This window comes from Pungitius pungitius, chromosome 18, assembly GCF_949316345.1.
Source record: "Pungitius pungitius chromosome 18, fPunPun2.1, whole genome shotgun sequence".
Lineage (NCBI taxonomy): Eukaryota > Metazoa > Chordata > Actinopteri > Perciformes > Gasterosteidae > Pungitius > Pungitius pungitius.
In genome coordinates, this window is record NC_084917.1 from 4,277,982 (window position 1) to 4,296,384 (window position 18,403).

The 18,403-nt window shown below is 44.7% G+C and overlaps 1 protein-coding gene across 4 annotated transcripts in view; it reads right to left on the reverse strand.

The window, feature by feature from the left end:
• The window catches only part of ptpn13 (protein tyrosine phosphatase non-receptor type 13), a 34,229-nt gene extending 19,622 nt beyond the window's left edge, over positions 1-14,607 (reverse strand). For all 4 annotated transcript variants that reach the window (XM_037485083.2, XM_062558808.1, XM_037485084.2 and 1 more), the window contains exons 1-7: positions 14,239-14,607; positions 9,638-9,757; positions 7,196-7,362; positions 6,024-6,089; positions 4,759-4,944; positions 4,430-4,517; positions 2,019-2,651 (exon numbers count right to left, since the gene is read on the reverse strand). In XM_037485083.2, the coding sequence (XP_037340980.2) occupies positions 2,019-2,651; positions 4,430-4,517; positions 4,759-4,944; positions 6,024-6,089; positions 7,196-7,362; positions 9,638-9,752 (1,255 nt within the window). In that variant the 5' untranslated portion in view covers positions 9,753-9,757; positions 14,239-14,607. The remainder of the gene's footprint in view (positions 1-2,018; positions 2,652-4,429; positions 4,518-4,758; positions 4,945-6,023; positions 6,090-7,195; positions 7,363-9,637; positions 9,758-14,238) is intronic.
• Between the last annotated feature and the right edge of the window lie 3,796 nt (positions 14,608-18,403).

Genomic DNA, 18,403 nt, shown 5'->3' on the forward strand with positions numbered 1-18,403 from the left:
TGTGCTCCATTAGGCCTCATTCATACTATAGCGAAATAACTGGGGGTTGGAATACAAAAATATGTTGGCTCACTCTTCGCTGTCGACCTCAGCTGATTTTGATGGAAGTTTACATTCTTTTGCATAGTCTATTGTGATAACAAATAGAAGCTATAGACACAGAAAATATACATGAATAATCCTCTCACACACACACACACACAATTAAAATTCTCTTGTTACGCCACTCTGCCAGGCAGAGAAGCTCTGCTGCTTTCTTTATGCCGTCAAGTGAAAGAGAAAGGACCAAGCACCTCTGCCTTGCAAAGAGCAAAAGGGGAGGGAAGGCAAGATTGCAGGACTCGCTGGGGACGAAAGCCGCAGCCGAGGAGAAGAATGCTGCCGGTTGGTGGCTCGGTCAGTATTAAAAATAGCTGCTGGAGAAGGGGGGAGGCTGGAGGCTGGAAGGAGAACGGGAAACCAGCCGGAGGAGGGAAAGAGAAGAAGAGGTCGAAGACAGTGGTTTATTCTATGAAACCATTCATCCCTCCTGCTCCTCCAGCAGGCCAGATGGCCAGCACACCCATATAGCCACCTGGGACTTGGAAAAAAATAAAACAAGACTGTACCAAGAATTCATTAAGCTCCTGATGGAAACGAAAAGCTCTTCAACAATTATGTTGTGTGGGCTCGGTCTGCTTAAAACAAAAATCTGTAAATTTCTTTCACGTATTTGTGTGCTTACGTTTGCGTTTCTGAAGCCGCATGTTGGGGGTGTGGGAGGGGAGGGAAAGGGACTTGGCTGTACAGCATGTGTGACAGTTAGAACAGTTAGGGCTAGAATTAAGCCGGCCTGTAATTACAATCAGCCATTTGGAAACCGCTGCACAGCCCCCACCAACGGGCCCTCGTTGGAGCCGGCGCTCCGCTTCCATCCCACGCGGCCGTCACGGATGGACACGCAACCTGTAACTAGTACGCGTGCCTGTCGGCCCACGTCACCCCGTCGCTGTCACTTTTTCTTCCCTTACATCAGCCCAGCTGAAAGCCGTCTCCATGCAGCCTTCCACCAGAAGGGGCCGTAACCCGGTTTCATTGCCTAATGAATTCATTTTACCACCCTGTTTGACATTTACTTTGTATCTTAGTGACACAGCTGGGGCCTAGAATGAATATAAGCAATACTGAAGATTTTATTCATTGTCTCGATAGCAGAGTAAAGCTGAGAACGTTGCTCGGGGTTTTCCCCATTTGTAACATATACAATTTATGTCGGTTAAATTAAATTTTGAAGTCGACCCGCTACATGTTCTGAGTAGAGACACAAGATCCAACCTGCAGCCGAAATCCTATTATCCTGCAATACTCATGACTGGGTGATTGTTGACTGCAATCCGTCGCAAAGAGGAAAAAACAAGATGGCAGAGATAAAAGATCTGAATAGAACTGTGGCTGCACAAACAGGCCCAAGCGGGATTTGTATATTTACCAAATGATCTTGTCAAGATGTAATCTATCAAACACCAATTACATGTGGATCAATGTGGATTGTTTATTGTTAAAGGGCAATTGTGCGAGTAAGGTATTAGTTCATACTACGTGTTGTGCAACCTCAGGGGGGGATGTAAAGCTGTCCGTCACATGGAGAGGGGGATAAAGGGACGCGCACTTCAGACAGCTGCTCCTGGAAGGCATTCATCTCACCGTGAACAAAAAAGCACTTGTTCAAACGGCAACTTTTTTTTTTTTCTTCTCACCCACGCGCACCTGGCCGGTCACAGCGTGAATCTCATATGGCCGTTTTCATTTAGTGATTAAAGGAATAAGCCCCTCCCTTCCCAAACTCAGATGTTGGCTTTCCGGGGGTTTGCAAACCCTCCAAGGAGCACATCTGATTAAGCAGGCGGAACCATAAATAGGATTTATGTAACACTTTAAATTCAACCTGGAGGACTGAAATAGAAACGTTATTGTCAGTGTAGGGACTGAAAGCAAGCGCAGCTCTTTACTCTACTTTGATGTCGAGAAAGGGTACTCACCATCCACTGCTTGCCTCAGCGCCTGAAGCTTCCTCTGTCTCTCCTTTATCCGGTCGTAGGCGCCGGTGAGGCCCGAGCCCACCGACAGGGCCGAGTGGTGGTGGGGCTTCCGACTCGTCAGCCCACCGAACTCTGAGAAGTGAGAATCCCTCTCCCTGGACGCCCACAGGGGCGACTTGCGCCTGCCTATGGAGGTGGTACTTATGGCACTGTTGCCCCTGCGCGCATCCTCCAAGGCCCCAAAGCGAAGGGCGTCTGGGTCAATGCAAGCCAAGTCCACCGAGGACGCCCAGTTCTTCCTGGCCTGACTGCGGCTCAAGTCCACACTGTGGAAGGGTAAAGATCTGCGGTCCAGTTCCACAGGTCGGCCCTTTTGCTGGGGGTGAAGGGGGTGCAGGTAGGGATAGGAGTGTTGGTGTTGGAGTGAGGGGGGCTTGGGGTAGAATTCTGTGGGGGATTCAGACTGGGATTGATGTTCGGACTGGGAGTACTGCAGGGCCGGCCCCTCGTCCCCCTTCAACAGGTCTTGGATCGGAAGGGAGCCCATGGAGCGACTGAGGCCTCGATTGAGCGCCGTGGGCTCCTGACTCCTCGCTTTGTAGCGCTCCAGAACCCTGGGGGCGGCGCTCCTCCCTGAGAACCGGAGACAAGCAGCATTTTTATCACAGCACGGGCGGAAGCTCACACGGTCACTCTGATCACAGAAGACCGAGGACATGCTGCGGGCCACTCTGGGCCCCTCAGGGGGGGTGGGGAGGGGGGGGGGGTAGAGGTGACTTCACATTGTTCTCCTCCCCTCCCATCTTCATGCATCCCTCAGAACTCAGGCATTCACTACTTAAACACCCATATGATGTAGAAGGAGCGGATCCTACGAGCAATACACGCACACCCTTAGTGCATGACACGCAAATTATCCGTTTGACTCGTTTGACCTGCTCTTTGTGCTGTTGGAATGAAACATTGTGACATGTCATTTCACTTGGGGAGGGGGAATTTTTTTTGCAACAACAACAACAAAAAACACGACTAAGGCTGCATAACATAACCAAGGCGGTGGAAATGAAACAGCCATTGAGGGCAAAATAAACTAATGAATTAGTATAGTAAACCAACAACACAAAGAACGGCATAGTAGGAATAATGGATACTCTTGACTTTGAGGGGTGCCAACTACTTTAGCATAAAGTCTGAAAGTTTTTTTCAGTAGCCAAGTCTCACCGGGACCTATAAACAAACAATCGAGCGTACCGTGCCACAATAATGAGGTTTAATTCCCGCAGTCTGTCACGTGTCTTTCTTAAAAACAACAAAAAAAGAACTCTTGCCGACTTTCTATACGTTTTAAAAGTTGCCTTTCCGCGCTCAATGTAAACTGATCAGTTTGTCTTTCAAACAGAAAACATGAGTGTAAGCAGGAGCAAAAATGCAAGAGGCACGGATGCAGAAAGGAGTTGCACAGAGGGAGCCGGGTCCTGTAAAAACTCTGCATGCGGCGGTTTAATCTACAAAGCGTACGCTTGATCTTAACGGGCAAAGACATCAAAGAGGGACAGGCCGTCTTCCAGGAACTCTGGGAAGCACAGAAAACTAGACTGCTGAAAAACTTTCATAATTTTAGAAAAATGTTTTGCTCAAATACCATTTAATCTAAAGCAACAAAGTGACGATATTAAGTATCCAAAACCAAAAGAAAGACGATGAGTAGGATCCCCCGGCAGCAAGTTCCACGGAAGCTGCTACTTGAGAAGAAAGGCTCTTAAGAACTGCGTAATACTCTTTGCATGCACTTTCCCTAGGGCTGGCTGGTGCTCTACCGGGGAAACAAAGCACTGATACAAACAGCAGACCAGCAGCTTCACTGGTGACTCCGAAATATGCATCCGTAATCAATGCCATGCCGTGCTTACATAATCGGGACCGCTGCCATGTTTGTGCTGCGCTCTGCTTTCCGTGGCTTGGAAAAGTTCTCCCAGAAACCACTGGGAAGACTCGGTCATATTTTCCTGAATTTAATCTGATTCGAGGGTTGCAGCATGGTGTTGTTGCCCCATCTACTTTTGATTATTTTCCACAAAGTGAGTGTGTGAGTGATTGATTGCGTGACAACCACGGACATCCAATTCCCTCCACATCAAACGTACATCTACAGAACAACAGCAACAGCACATAAACAGTATCCTCCACTTCACTCATGTCATACAGTCATAGGCTTAGTGAATCATTAGACGGTTTTAATAATACATATTATTCTCTTAATGTTAACACTAATCATGCATCTGGTGTCCTCGATCCAGACTGTGTGCCAGTCAGCTGAAGGATACGCACAACATAGATAAGTTAGCATCCAAGAAACCAGAATGAGAGCGTAAATACTCCGCTTACAATAAGTGTGTGTACGCTCATCTTACCTGAAGGCAGGCCCTTGCCCCTCAGCCTCTCCCGAATCTCCTTACTTCGCTCCGGAAGAGACTCTCTGTCAGTCAGCAGACCGTCCAGCTGAGAGAAAGACGGCGACGAGTGCAAGTAAGAAAACAAAAAACAAAGAGCAGCCGTTAAAAGAGGAGAGCAAGGGGGTGGAGAGCAGAAGTTAGAGGGTCATTCCCTCTGAGTCATCCGCCCGGAAATCATGTTCCATTAGCACAAGCCTCATTAGCTCAGAACTTTTACTTTACTAGGATACAGCTTAAAGTGTGAGCCAATAAAAAAGACAGAAAGGTTTATATAAACCTTTGCTTACCTGGGAAAGGCTGCCCAGCACCAACCGGACCAGTTTTCGGATATAGGAGAAGGGAGGGTCACCGCTGGAGTTTCGTATGTGCTTGCTGCAGATGTCCAGCACCGTGCGCAGCGACATTCGACTCAACGTAACATCATCACACATGTTGAGGAGCAGGCTGTTCAGGTGCTCCCCCAACTTCATAGGCTGCACAGCAAACAGAGGGAAGGCCATGAACACACAGACTGTGACGGGGGAGGGGGGGGGGCCCTCCACGTCCTACTGTGTCCCTTGAATCTCAGATCTCTATCATCGTGTGGACTTCCATTGTGTTCACACGAGGAAGCAAACAGAAGCCTTGTACAAAACCAGCTTTACATTTTTGGAGGCCTAAACTAGTGCCAGTGCATGTTTTGCTGAGTTTGTGCACTTTTTTCCCGTCCAATAACTGGAAATACTAACACACTGCATTGGTTGTATTTGTTGAGTGTCTTGAATGAATTCACGTCAGTGCAAACACTGAAACAGGATCGTCTGTATTTGCTTTGCATTGATGAGTAGGTACAGAGATTGCGCTGGAAGTGGATATTGGGCCATCACCACTTTGTGTCTTTTATGACACTTCATTTGGATACATTTAGAAACCAGAACATGCAGCATTTGGCTACAAACTTCCCTGCTGCCATTAACAGCACCTCCATCACAGATGAGGCCTGAGCGGTTTGCTGAGGTGAATATGGATGGTAAGCTTGAGTCACGTTCTCTCTAAACTGTGGGCGGTACTTTCTTTTTACACCAGGCTGAGGTATGAACAGCTTGTGAGCCGGATCACACTAGGAAGGCGGATTAGAACACATTCCAGTGTTTTACTGCTCGCACCGTTTTATTGTCCAGAGGAGCTATTTTGATACGGATCTCAAGGTTCCATTATGTCTGCTTACAGTGTACTTATGTGATTAAGCAGTTTATTGCCTTTAAATTAACAGCAGCATAAATGATTCAAATTTGTATTATGTGACACCCAAGATTCCCGCATGAGCCCTTTCCACCTTTTCCTCAATGTTAATGTCATTTTTACGACAATCTCAACTCTCAATGTTCTTTCAATGCGTGCTAGTTAAACAACTGATGTCCAGTCAGCTACAATCTCACAGCTTAATTGGTTTATTACTTTATAAATGGCCTAGTACATCTAAAATGTAATTAAATTTGCCTTTTTAAACAAGTGTAAACATGTTTCTTTATACAAGTTATAGAGGTCATAAATATTATGATCCTTGGTTTACCTGACTTTGGGGGATCTCATAGTCTGCCCCCCAGAATAGTGTCATCCCCAGAGAGTACATGTGCGTCTGTGAAAACAAAACATCACCCCATCAGTCACACTTTTGTACTTTCTTTTATCTTGGCATCATAAGAAAAGAAAAAACATTTAACTCAGTATTGTTTGTCTGTGTGGAAGACTGAGAGGTAGACTAAAGCTGGATTCTGTTTTATTTGGAAAAGAGAAAGACGTGCCCTTTTCCCCAAACATTTTTCCATTTTACCCCCTCCTTTTTCTTTGCTTATAGCTTGGGAGAGAAATCACTTCCCCCTGAATGTTGGGCTTGGTAGAGGAAAGAATAATTCAGAGATTGCCAAAGAATGCAACACAGCCTTCAAGGTCTTTCAGGAAAAGAGCAAGAACAAACTTAAAGACACACTCCCACTCCAAAAGAATGTGGGAATTAAAAAGCCACCCATCAAATGCAAAAATACCCCCAAAATAACCCGAAAGGAGAATTGTGGCACTTGCTGCTGTTCACCCACAGTGTCTGATAGTGAGAGAAGCAGATTAGATTGTCAACACAGAAATAACTCAGCTGGGGAGACGGGAACCAGCCTGGAAAGCTAGCTCAGCACAAAAATGAAAAAAAAGAAAGTATGTTGAGGTCTGCACGGCAGAGATGGGAATCCAGTCATGCAAGATGTCAGCTCTGCCCGAGAGGAGGAGGCGGATACGTGGGGGGTGTAAAAGAAGTCAAGCATTGCAGGACAAACGGTTGATTACGACTTCAGCTGGGAATTTTTTGAAGTGTTGCGTTAGTCAAGCAAGGATGTGCTCATATTAAAAAACACCTAATTCCTCCTGTCATAACACCTGACCTCACATAACATATGAGGCAAGCCAATGTGGATGTAAACAATGCATGTTAGAAACAGGAAATGTGTCCATACATGGACCTATAAGACCTTTTTAATCAGGTTGTACATGTAATGCTTGGAATGGATGTCAAGTTAAAAGCAAAGATTTCAAATAAAATATGAATGTGGTTTAAACTAAAGTTAGCAACAGGATTTGAGTATTCACAAAATATTTGAGAACAGGTGATGAAGCTTACGTCAGTAAAGCAATTACAAGTTGTAAACTAAACCAAACATATGGGTGTCAACCACTGGGTTATTTAAACGTTTATACCTTCTCTATGTCAGAGACGGAAGTTATGGAGGCCCCACCCAGGACCTCTGGGGCCGTGAAGGCTCTTAAATCTTGCTGGGTGACATACTCCTCCGTGAATGAGATGTTGCCAGAGGGCATGAGCAGGAGGGACCAGGGAGAGATGATGAAGCCCATGGCCGCAGGGTCTGGAGAGTGAAACAGCCCATGAAGAGACATTCAGGAACAAAAACAAGAAAAATACAGGACTTTTTTAGTTTTCAATTATTTAAATTCACAGCCATTATTTCACACTAATGCTAGTGTCACATGTATATATACACTGTAGACATATCTAACCACAGTGGATGTTTCTTGCTTCGGAGTTTCAGGAAACTCGAGATGATGGAAGTAAACAAAAAACACATGCTGCTTTCTCAGACGGCGAGAAAATAACTGTTGAGGCATGTGGCTGTAGAGCGCAATTCTCTTTTTCTACAAAGCCACAGCCTGGAGATGGCTGGACATCGTTTAAAATGTACAAAAAAGGAATGTTTGAGCACCGCTAAAAAAAAAAAAAAAAAAAAATCATTTTCTTCAACTCCGACAGAAGCAACGAGGCAAACAGAGGAACTGGATTTGAGGCAGCAAATATCTGCTTTCAAAAGCTGGAATTTACTAAGTAAATACAGGTTTCCTGTTTAAAACCCGTGTGACAGTTTGAAGCGCTGACTCAAAAAGGTGACTGGGTTACTAGGTGTATCCATCACACAAGCCTTGCTCGGGAGAAGCAGTAATAAGGCCGAGCAGAAGTGCACCAGTCAGCCCGAGCTAATCGGTTTCTGATTAATGGCACACAAACCGGCAGGCTCAGAAAACGGCTGATATCAGCAGAAACTATGGCAACTGTGGGTTTAAACAGATTGAAAGGCATTCTAAAACATGACTCGGTTATGCACCATTTAATCCTCATATATATATAGTATATATATATATCTCAACGTTGCCTGGTGCCAAGCATTGAACGCCACAGCAAACGTGCCAGTAAAGTGACGGGCTGGCAGATGTGGAGCAGCGGCTGAGAGACAAACTGCAAAAACAGCACCCGCCCATTTCCATTTGATTCAAAATATTCTACAAAAGCGCGAGGAGCCACTCCTGGGACACATCAGCAATATTCACACAACGCCTGTTCAAACAAAATCCCGGTTAACCAAACAAAAAAAGGAACTAACCGCAACTATTTGCATACAGGAAACAAAAAACAGTTTGATAACGCGAGTCCATTCACGATGTCTGAAGGGCCGGCCCACTTCACACCGCAGCTCCGACAGACAGAAACAGACGAGCCAAAGCATGGCATTCACCGCCAACAAAGCCTCAGAGTTTACCAGGATATCTAGGATTTGATCCAACAATGTAAGCTCGAATGGCTGCAGTTATTGATCCGCTCCTGTGGTTAACATACTTCTTTACAGAGCTCAGCGAGGCTGTAATAGCTGGTTCCGACATCTGCTCTTCCAATTGGCAGTCTAAAACTGTACACTTTAGAGGCCACAATTTACTCAATATAGCTACAAAAGTCTCACAACTGTCGGGCAGAAGAAGGACGTCTTCTCTCTGCAGCACAATGCCATCTAAACATTTAGCAAGATGATTCCCGAGCCAGGTATTTAGCCTTGCATTTGGTCCTTCAATTTATCTCAGAAGCACAGTCATCCGCTGTAAATGTGACCTCAGCATTAAAGGCATATTTTTTAAAAAGGGCCCACGCTGATGGGATGGAATTCCTACAATATTTCAGGAATGTCTCTGCAAGGAGAGAACACTGGACATTGAGGGTGAGCTGGTTTATGAACACTTGAAAATCCTGACTACCACTTCATGGAAATTTCCCAGACCAACGGTAAACAGTTCGGATGACACAACCATTGGCCACATAATCAGGTGCATTGGAAATTTTCCCATGAGACAACGCACACCCGAACTTTTTAACAACAAAGAGTATTGCTGACTCACATCCTTTCCAGCATCCCCCGAGCTAGGCCCTCCCCCTGTCACCACACTGCTGAAGTTTAATTTAGTTACAGAGAATTTGGAAGCCTTATCTCTCTTTGGCTTTAGGGCCGAGCACACTTATACGCACAAAACAAGGAAAGTGTTGGCAACACTACAAACTAAACTGCACCGTAAAATAATGAGTCATGCTGGCGATGAAATGCACTGATTGAATGTTGAGTTTTGTGACATTTTTAGAAAGACTGAAACTTATGATTACATTTTTCATTCATGAAGTGATGGCAGATAGAAAAAAACAAAACAAGTAATGGTTTGGTGGATGGATTTAGACAGGAGGCTGTTTGAAAAAAGGACAGGGAGGACATCACAACATTTGCAAGACAAAGCAACGTGAACTCTGTTTTGTGTGAATGTAAAACCGTTTCTCAGAAACACCTTTGCACGCTTGATCCCGCGTATCGGTACCTTTGTGAAAGAGCTCTTGGAGGCTCTCTGCACTCTGGCTGAGCACAGCCCAGACCTCCTCCTCCTGCAGCGGACCTCCTCGGACCTCCAGGGCCTCTGCCAAAGACACGTGCATCTTCCCTGTGCCAAGAGGAGAAAGAGGACACAGGAATGGTTCCTTTTCTTATACGACAGGAGCCTCTGGAGAAAGGTCAGATCAGGTCAGAGAAAACACAGGGAAAGTACATTCTGCACATCACATCTCAGGTGCTCATCAGAACATTGTATATCTCAGGCGTTTTATATCAAGCGTTGTACCAAGAACATCCTGCCAGCAAGCAAAACTGATACACAAATGCTCAACTGAAAAAAAAACGGTGAATTCTAATCCTGAAAAAAAATCCAAAGTTACTTGCCCAAACTCGCCATATCACAACGATAACTCTTAGTAATCGCTTGACGTGGACATTATTCTCACGCTCATGTCCTTGGGCAAACTCCCACATCTATTGAACGCAAGTGTGTGATCGACCTCGGAGGATGCGGCGCAGGCACATGACGCACCGACAGACACGCACACCCTGCTTAACCCGAGTTACACTCAGCAGAGCAGCAGTTTATTATTCGGGAGCTTTAACCAGCTGATGAGAGTCAAGACAGCAGCTCCCAGCTGAAGTGGACACAAAGATGGAAAACTAGGATTACCTGTCATGAAACTACGTGGGTTGAGCTCACGCTGGGTAGTTTGTTATCTGACGGCCAGCAGTGACGGGGGCACATTCCACTCTCTATGCAAGTGAATTTATCATCACCACACAACAATATCTGGACAAGTTCCCATGGATTCAGATCGCACACAAGCTACAACTCGACAAAAAGCGTCGGCCGTAGGTTGAGCCCATGTGACACACAGACAGGCTGGTTGTCGGACAGGCTATTGTGCACGATAATAAATTGTGTGGAAATCAAAAATTGCAAATAAATCATTATTCCTTCATTATAAATTTATGTTTTTACAGTTGGAAACTAACAACAGAAGATCAACTAGACAAGGCTGAGGATAGACAGATTTGTATAAGCTTAAAAATAACTCTGCCCTTGAAGAGGAGGTTAACATGCTCTGATCAGTTAACAAAGAGACCTGTGTATCCTGTAAAGCGCAACTGAAACTGATTGATTGAGCTGATCTAGGTAGTAGTTTCGACTATAATCTACACTCTTCCCAGCACTAAATAGGACGCACTCACCCTTAGTTGTGCTTCCACAGGCTAACCAGTCTGTCACCATTGCTTAAGTCTTAAGAAATTGCCCAAGTCAATCCTGAAAGGATCTTTCTTTCTTACAGTATTAATTACAGTATCAAAGGTTTGGACACACCTTCTTATTTAATTGAGTGGGAAGAGGTTTCCAGACTTTTGACTGGTTCTCCATACATGACATACTTTTCTATATCATATTGTTGGCAACCTGTTTTATTATACCAGTCAAAAGTCTGGAAAAGTTTGAGCAAAGCCACATTAAGCACAGCAGGTTATATACAGGTTATATATGGGACAACTAGACAACAGATTTTATAGAAACATTAAAAAAATGATAAAAACATGCAAGATCAACCAAACTTATTTCTGCGATGGTTGCCGAAGTACAACACAACATTCCATCGACGTTCATTTTTCTAAAGTCCCACTGTCCTAAAACAACAACTTTAAGTAGAGCCAAAACACAAAGAGTAGCGGATGGCTTTTGGCTCTTGGCTCTTAACTGCACTTTACCTTTTGGGCTTTGACAACACCTGTGGCCTCAAAAGACCATGTTATTGATTTTTGACATTTATTTCAGCTAAAACTCCATCACAGGGACAATTCAAACCAAACATGGCATCAGTATCCCCGCAGACCTTGTTGGGCGATCAAAACCGCCCTCAGTCACGCCACTTTACCAACAATGTAAAACATCCATGTGACATCATGAAGCTGACAGTCAAAGTCACGCAGTGATTGGACACGACAGTCGATTGCCAATACCACATCCGGGACCGAAAGCTGTGCTGATCGATCCAATACTCGTTTAGGTACTCCAATCAGCACTCAAGTGTTAGCCACATGGCTAGTTTGTCTCAAAAGGACCCAAATTTGAGCATATGCCTCACTTCACATAAACTGGGTCAGCATTCCTCATTAGCGTTGGCCTTTATTTCTAAAAAGCAGTATGGGGCACAACACCCTTTCTACGTATCAAGAGTTTGGAGAGGAGAGTTAATGAGACAGGCCTAAATGTTTATAAATGCAGGAATGCAGGATGGCCGCTCTAGTCGACGGGAGGAGTGAAGGCTGAGCCGCACCGGGTTACTACCCATCTTGCTCATTACCCATGAGAATGGGGCGAGCAGGGTGCTGTGGAGGCCGATTGTTTCGCAGCCCTTGTTTTTTCAACAGAGACCTTCAGTGGAATGTTTTTTATCCGGGCCGAGGCTGCTGCGCAAGCCAGCTCCTCTCGTATTGGACTCCGGTCGTGCTCATTATTGAGGGGGGCTTAGGAGGCGGAGGCCCGACACAACGAGGGCAGACAGCCCTCACAACTTCAGCTCATTTCCCCCCCCCCCCCCCCCTTCTTTTCAAACAAACAGTGGGGATGTTTGTTCCCAGGTATTCCCATGTGTTCCCACACCAAAGCTAGAAAGGAAACCCTAAACGAGGCTTAGCGTGGTGCTGCTGTTAAGTGTTGCAAAAGTCTTGGCCAAAGTCACAAGGACTTTCAAAGAAAATAATCCTGGAAACGTGATAGTGCGCTTTACTCTGCACTTTTCCTTTCCTCCCACCTTCCTGTCTGTGAAAACTACAACTCATGAAATGGATTTGAAAACAATCCCCTGAAAAATGACACTTTAACTTTTTGGTGCTGGTCCCTCAACTAGTCAGTGCTCATCCCTCTACATTTGCCAGGAACAAACAGATCATGAATAATATCTACGTCTTTCTGTTTTCGTTGATGATAAATCTCCTCTTTTGAGGCAATGGCACATGAAAACGCCAGATTCCGCTTCCATTTCCAAAAGCATAACTCATTACACAAAATATGAGAAGGAATTTGTTCATATCCTCCAAACATCAGAACTGTGGTCTCAGCTGGCAAACACATTTGGAAGAGAAGTCAACGAGAAGAGCATTGAGGTGAAAATCTTCCTGGAGTCATACATGCCAGGAAACTTCAACAACAAACTCTGAGTGAACCTCTCTTTTTCCAGAATCATACTGTATTATGCAGGCTGCAAGCACACCATTCAAATTCAAAACATGCACTTGGTCGAGGAAGACCTGGATCACAATATGTTTTGGACAGACTGATGATGCAAGGGCCGATGCTTTTCAAAATGTGTGCAGCAAACTCAAACCAGATGCCATCTGCTATCAAAATGATAAACTGAAGGTTTACAAAGTTAATGCTCTCTTGATGAAGTCTTACTTATGTTACTAAAAAACAGAATGGGGTAGAGAGATTGTGTTTGGCCTCAAATAAAAAGGGAGAATCGGATGGTTTAAAAATGGGTCATTTATGGGCAATATATGTATATGGTGTATATGGGCAATTAGTAAATTATCCCCAATTTATCTTAAAATGGGTATAACGCTGGGGTTGCTGATGGACACCTATCATTTAACCTGGTGGGCTGGTACCTTCCAGTTATGGAGTGGTTTCCCTCGCCAACTAGCCACCCTGGATGTTGGGTGTTTTTCCATTTTTTTCAGCTCGGCAAGGGTCAGGACCAACCAGAGAGAAAGCCATGACTATTCCATGACCATCTGCCCGGCTCCGGGCCAACAGGCCCCCACATCTCATTTCGGGCTGGACCTCATCCGCCCCATTTCTGTTAATCACAGGGTTGCTATGAATACCGTGACATGCAGAGCATGGTTGTGCAAAACCTCATTCCACCCCCCCGCCCCTGCCCTCCTCTTCCAACCCACACAACTCACTGACTATTTTTCCCTATGATGATGCTCACACCATCTCCATCACAACCACACAAGAAGAATGCTCATCCTGCTCAACCACACTCCCCACCTTCCTCTTCAGGCTTGAATGGCACGGTCAAAACCCCTCATGACCTTTGGCTTTGAGCTAACTTAACTGCTTTCCTATGGTGATGAAGGGAGGGAGGGGGGGGGGGTACACGCTGGCTTCCTACAGCCCCCATTAAACAGTCATGGCTGCGCTGTAATTACGCCTCTTTGTTAAACTTAGACATGTTGTCAACATGTCGTTGGGTCGTCAAAACGGCTCAAACGGCGCTGGTGGCGGTTCGCTGGCCAGAGACACCCCGGTGTTTAATGGAGACGCGACTCTCCTCTCCCAACAGCTCACACGGCCACCGGTGTTGGACAGAGATGCTTCCCCCCTCCCGCCCGCCTCCCCAGGTCAGACACCAGCATGAGCACCATTGTTTGGGCATTTGACACAAAATGTGGCTACACGTTCAGCTCGAGATAGCTGAGCGTTATTGCCTCGCGACAACAGGCTCGCCTCGTAAGTTTTCCCGGGGGGGGGGGGGGGAGAGACAGTTAACGTTGCGTCAAAGTTAAGCTAACTTTTTCTCCGTCGCGTCGTGGGCGCATAAAACTTACCGGTTCGAAGAGAAGAGCTGTTGAATTTTTTTTTTTAAAGAAAAAAAAAGAAAAACCACTTCAAAGAATAAAAAGAGAATGAAAGGGTTCGAGGCTACCAGAGGCCATCCCGTCCATAAAGCAACATTTCGGAGAGGTTAGTTTGACAAAGCGGCGAGGCGGGCGAGCAACAGGTCTCCACCGCGTCCTCAGCTAGCTGTAAAAGAAAAAGAAAAAAATCCACATTGGATCCGAGCCGCTGCTGTAAAGAAGAAAAAAAACAACCTCGTATCTTCTTGAAGAATGTGCTCAGAAGTCGTGTTTGATAGCCACGGCTCTCGGGGTTGAGCTCCCTTCTACCACAGCCGAGTCACCGTAACCGCTGCGGAGCGGAATAACTCCTCCTTTAGCCCGGCTGGCGTGGGCTGTCCGGGGGTAACGAGACACCTTACTACGGCTTCCCATTGGCTCCCGGCTCGGGGGGGACTGTCATTGAACCGTCTCCATGGTAACAACACACGCAACTGCGAGTAAAATGTACACACAGTGGGTTTGGAATCCTGGAGGCAGAGTCAGGGTTGTTAATTGATTTTAATATAGATGTTTTCTTTTGCTCAGGTAAACTAAAATATGTTGCATGAATGAATCGCAAATACAGAAAAAAGGTTCAAAGAGGGAATTGGGATGCAGATATGGGTGTGCGTGGGTTTCTTACTCTGCAGCAGTACACAATTGAGAATAATATGAATACAAAAGTAGGAAAATCAGTAGTTACAATCCTAAGAGGTAATAATCAGAAAATCCAGAAAAAAATCAGTTTGTGTATCATGTGATGTTTCCTTCACCTCCTGAAAAGTAGAAGCTGACAGTTTGCCAACTCAATAGAAATCAAGCTTGGCCTGTATCGTGTGTTTCCCACAACATAAAAGATGTTTGAGAGCCATGTAGGCAGCCAGGAAGTATTTCACTGCTGAGTACTTCCTTCCTATGGGGCACTTCAAAGCTGCCTCATTTATGCTCTGCCTCGCGCCATCTAGTGGATGTTAGTGGTCATCACATGCTGCTTTATATACATGGTGATTATTCTGAAAGTGTTGTCTCTGTTTGCCTACACCTGTCAGTGCATGAGTCAATAATACACAGATGCACTTTTATACTTTTACCATTTAAATTGCATTAAAGACATCTTAGTAATTAACTTAACTTAACATAACCCCCTCACTCATAACATATCATTTTTAAGCTGCTCTATGTTTAAAGGTTGTTTAAAGTTTAAAGGTGCAGCTAAAGCGTTTACTTTCAGCCAATGGCAAATGTAACATGCAGAAAAAGACTTCATAAATATCCATCATAACTATCAATACTGGCAAAAAGTCTCAACTCAGGCATTTAGTTAACCCATCTGGTGTAGAATGAACATTCCTACTAGAGACCTTAAATAACCATGGCTTTCAGCATGACTCTTTAGAGGCAGTACAGATAGTGATTGTGTGTGACACTATTCCACAGCTCTATCATTTCAGGGTTAATGCCAAAAATGTTGTGAATGTTCTTGCCTCAATAACGTGATTGGGATGGAATGAAAAGACTTTAGTATTTTAAACCTCCTCCTCATCTCCAGGTCATAGCATTTCCACGGGAAGGAGTAGAGTAATTGAGAGTCATTTTATGTCCCACTGATATGTGAGCTGAACCAATTACTTGGCAGTAATTACTTGTGCAATTTACAATTGTGGACGTCTAAAATGTTTGAGTTACAGGCTTTAAAAAATAAATTCTTATTATTGTCTGATACATTTTTGCCACCGAATTTTCTATCACAGGACTCAACAGCTTCTTATTTCTGTTCATTACCGGCAGCCAAGAGGCCCCGATCTAGAAAAGGGACTTCTTATATAAGGGCAACCAAGGGGTTTTGAATTTGGAATTCCTTCTTCCTTCTATTTCTGTCATTTTTGTCTCTAATACCTCCTCAGGCAATTTGCACTTCCTTGAAAGAGGAGCTTTATTCTCCAAGTCTCGGCAATGTGGGGCACCTGGTGGGTTTCTGAAGGCTTGCGGTTTGCTGACTGCAGAGCTTTACCTTTAGGTCCAGCTGGAACGCATTAAAACGCTCCGGGGGCTTTTGATATCAGTTTCTTGGTGCTATTGGGGTTAAACAAAAAAACCAGGAGATTATGAGTCAGAGAGCGATTACAGATGATTCGTAATAAATATGTTTGTAGCTGTGGTCATGGATGCATTATGGATAACGAGTCCACGGTGGATTGTAACGAGGCAGGAATAGAACCTGAAACTCATCTATTCTATCTTCAAAGCCCCCAGAGGCCTCTTCAAAGCTGCTAATTGGAACTTAAAATCTTGACTTGATTTTGGCAGCCCTTGTTGGCAGAGGTAGTGTTTCTGAGCACCAGAGTTGCCTCAGAAAACAGCTCATTTTTTTCCCACCAACTTAACCATCCATACAGCCAACGTCTTCAGCTGCATGGTGTCTGATATCAGAGGGGCAGCGAAGCCCGATTTTGGTCTGCCCCGCGACAGGCCGGTCGCTGATGGTCTGACTGCAGTTTTGAGGAAAACCTACATGATTTGGTCCAATTTTTTTGCAGAATCCAATCAGGTGATTCAAAATAACTATGTAAAAAACCTTCTCCATGATGGCTTGGTTTTACTTTTGTAGGTCAAATTGCGGTAGCTGCATTAAATTGAGATTAAATGTTATTCTGTAAGAGATTTTCTTTTGCCGCAGACCCCATCCACAGCAGTACATCGCTGCTTTCTACAAAGTGGGGACTGCATGTGACTGCTGTTTACTGAAAAAATACGCAGACCATGAACGGATACCTTACCTATACAGCCCCAAAAAGCTACCCCTTCAACTTTCATCAACTGTGATAGCTCTGTGGGTGTGTTTTCTTCAAGTTATTTCCCTCTCGATACTGGGCTACGTGGGGATCTGGTGCTAATAGGAGTATGGAGCCTGTTAATCATCAGCTTGAAGGAGAGACAGTTGCACCACATTCTCAGGATGGATTTTAGATGCATCAGGACATAACTCACGTTCATCTTATTTGTGAATCTGCAAAGTTGCTTAACTCAAACACTCAGTGATTGAGGAGCAGAAAGTAAGCATTATTTCATTAAAACAATGTTTAAATGAGTTTTCAAAGCTGTAAAGGTCCATAACATAATGAGTTCTTTTAGTATTTTCATTAAACTGAGGTCAGAACATATCTTTTTGTCGACTGCCAGTCAACCTTGCAGCCAGACTGTAGAATTTCAATACCAGCTCCATTTGAGCCCTCTTCAGGTTAATATCTTCCATGTTTAATCAGGGAATTTTATCGAGTGCAGACCGACAAAGCCAGCATTATTTACCACGTTATTCCATTATTTGATGGGAGACGAAAAACACAGCTAAAACATTTGTCGGGTTCCCCGACTTGGAGTGACTAAATCTATTTATAAAACTCAAATCGCAGCTTTAAAAATATATTTTAAATTGTATTTTGCATTAGTGGGCACCAAGGCTTTGATGACCCGAGGCTTTAAGGGCCATTGGCGTTGTCGTTCTGCTGCTAAGCTAAACAAAATCCAGGATAGGATGGATGATTTGATTACTTACCTTGTGTGCATCTTAACCATTTGTTTGCAATAAACATAAAACAATGAAGAGGAATCTGTGCCAGGAGGTATCGGACAATAAAATAGGAAATATATACAAATAATAAAACAGAGGTACAGAACTTTCCTAAATAGAACTCAGTAAGAAATCAAAGACACGGCCTTTGAAGGCTAAGCATTAAAATAGGCGGGGAAAAAAATATTTTCAATATTTTTATTTTAGAAGTTTTAATATTCACGTGGTGGTGCTTGCTGTATGCATACACATAGAAACCAAATGTTCTACAATATGTCAAATGTTTTGCATCATGTCCTGCTGATCGGAGACCTAACGAGCGGCTCCGTAAATCCTCCCGATGGGATCACCGCGGAGAGGGGGCTCCGGCACAACCCCCCCCCCCCCCCCCCCCTCCCAGAGACACGCACACTGACACAGCCTCCATGTGATCTCTCCCCCTCTCTCTCTCCCTCTCCCTCTCTCTCTCTCTCCCTCTCTATGCCCGGGCTTTGACGTCAGACGTGCCCCTGCTCGGTTGCCATGGCAACAAATTTCTCTGGTCAC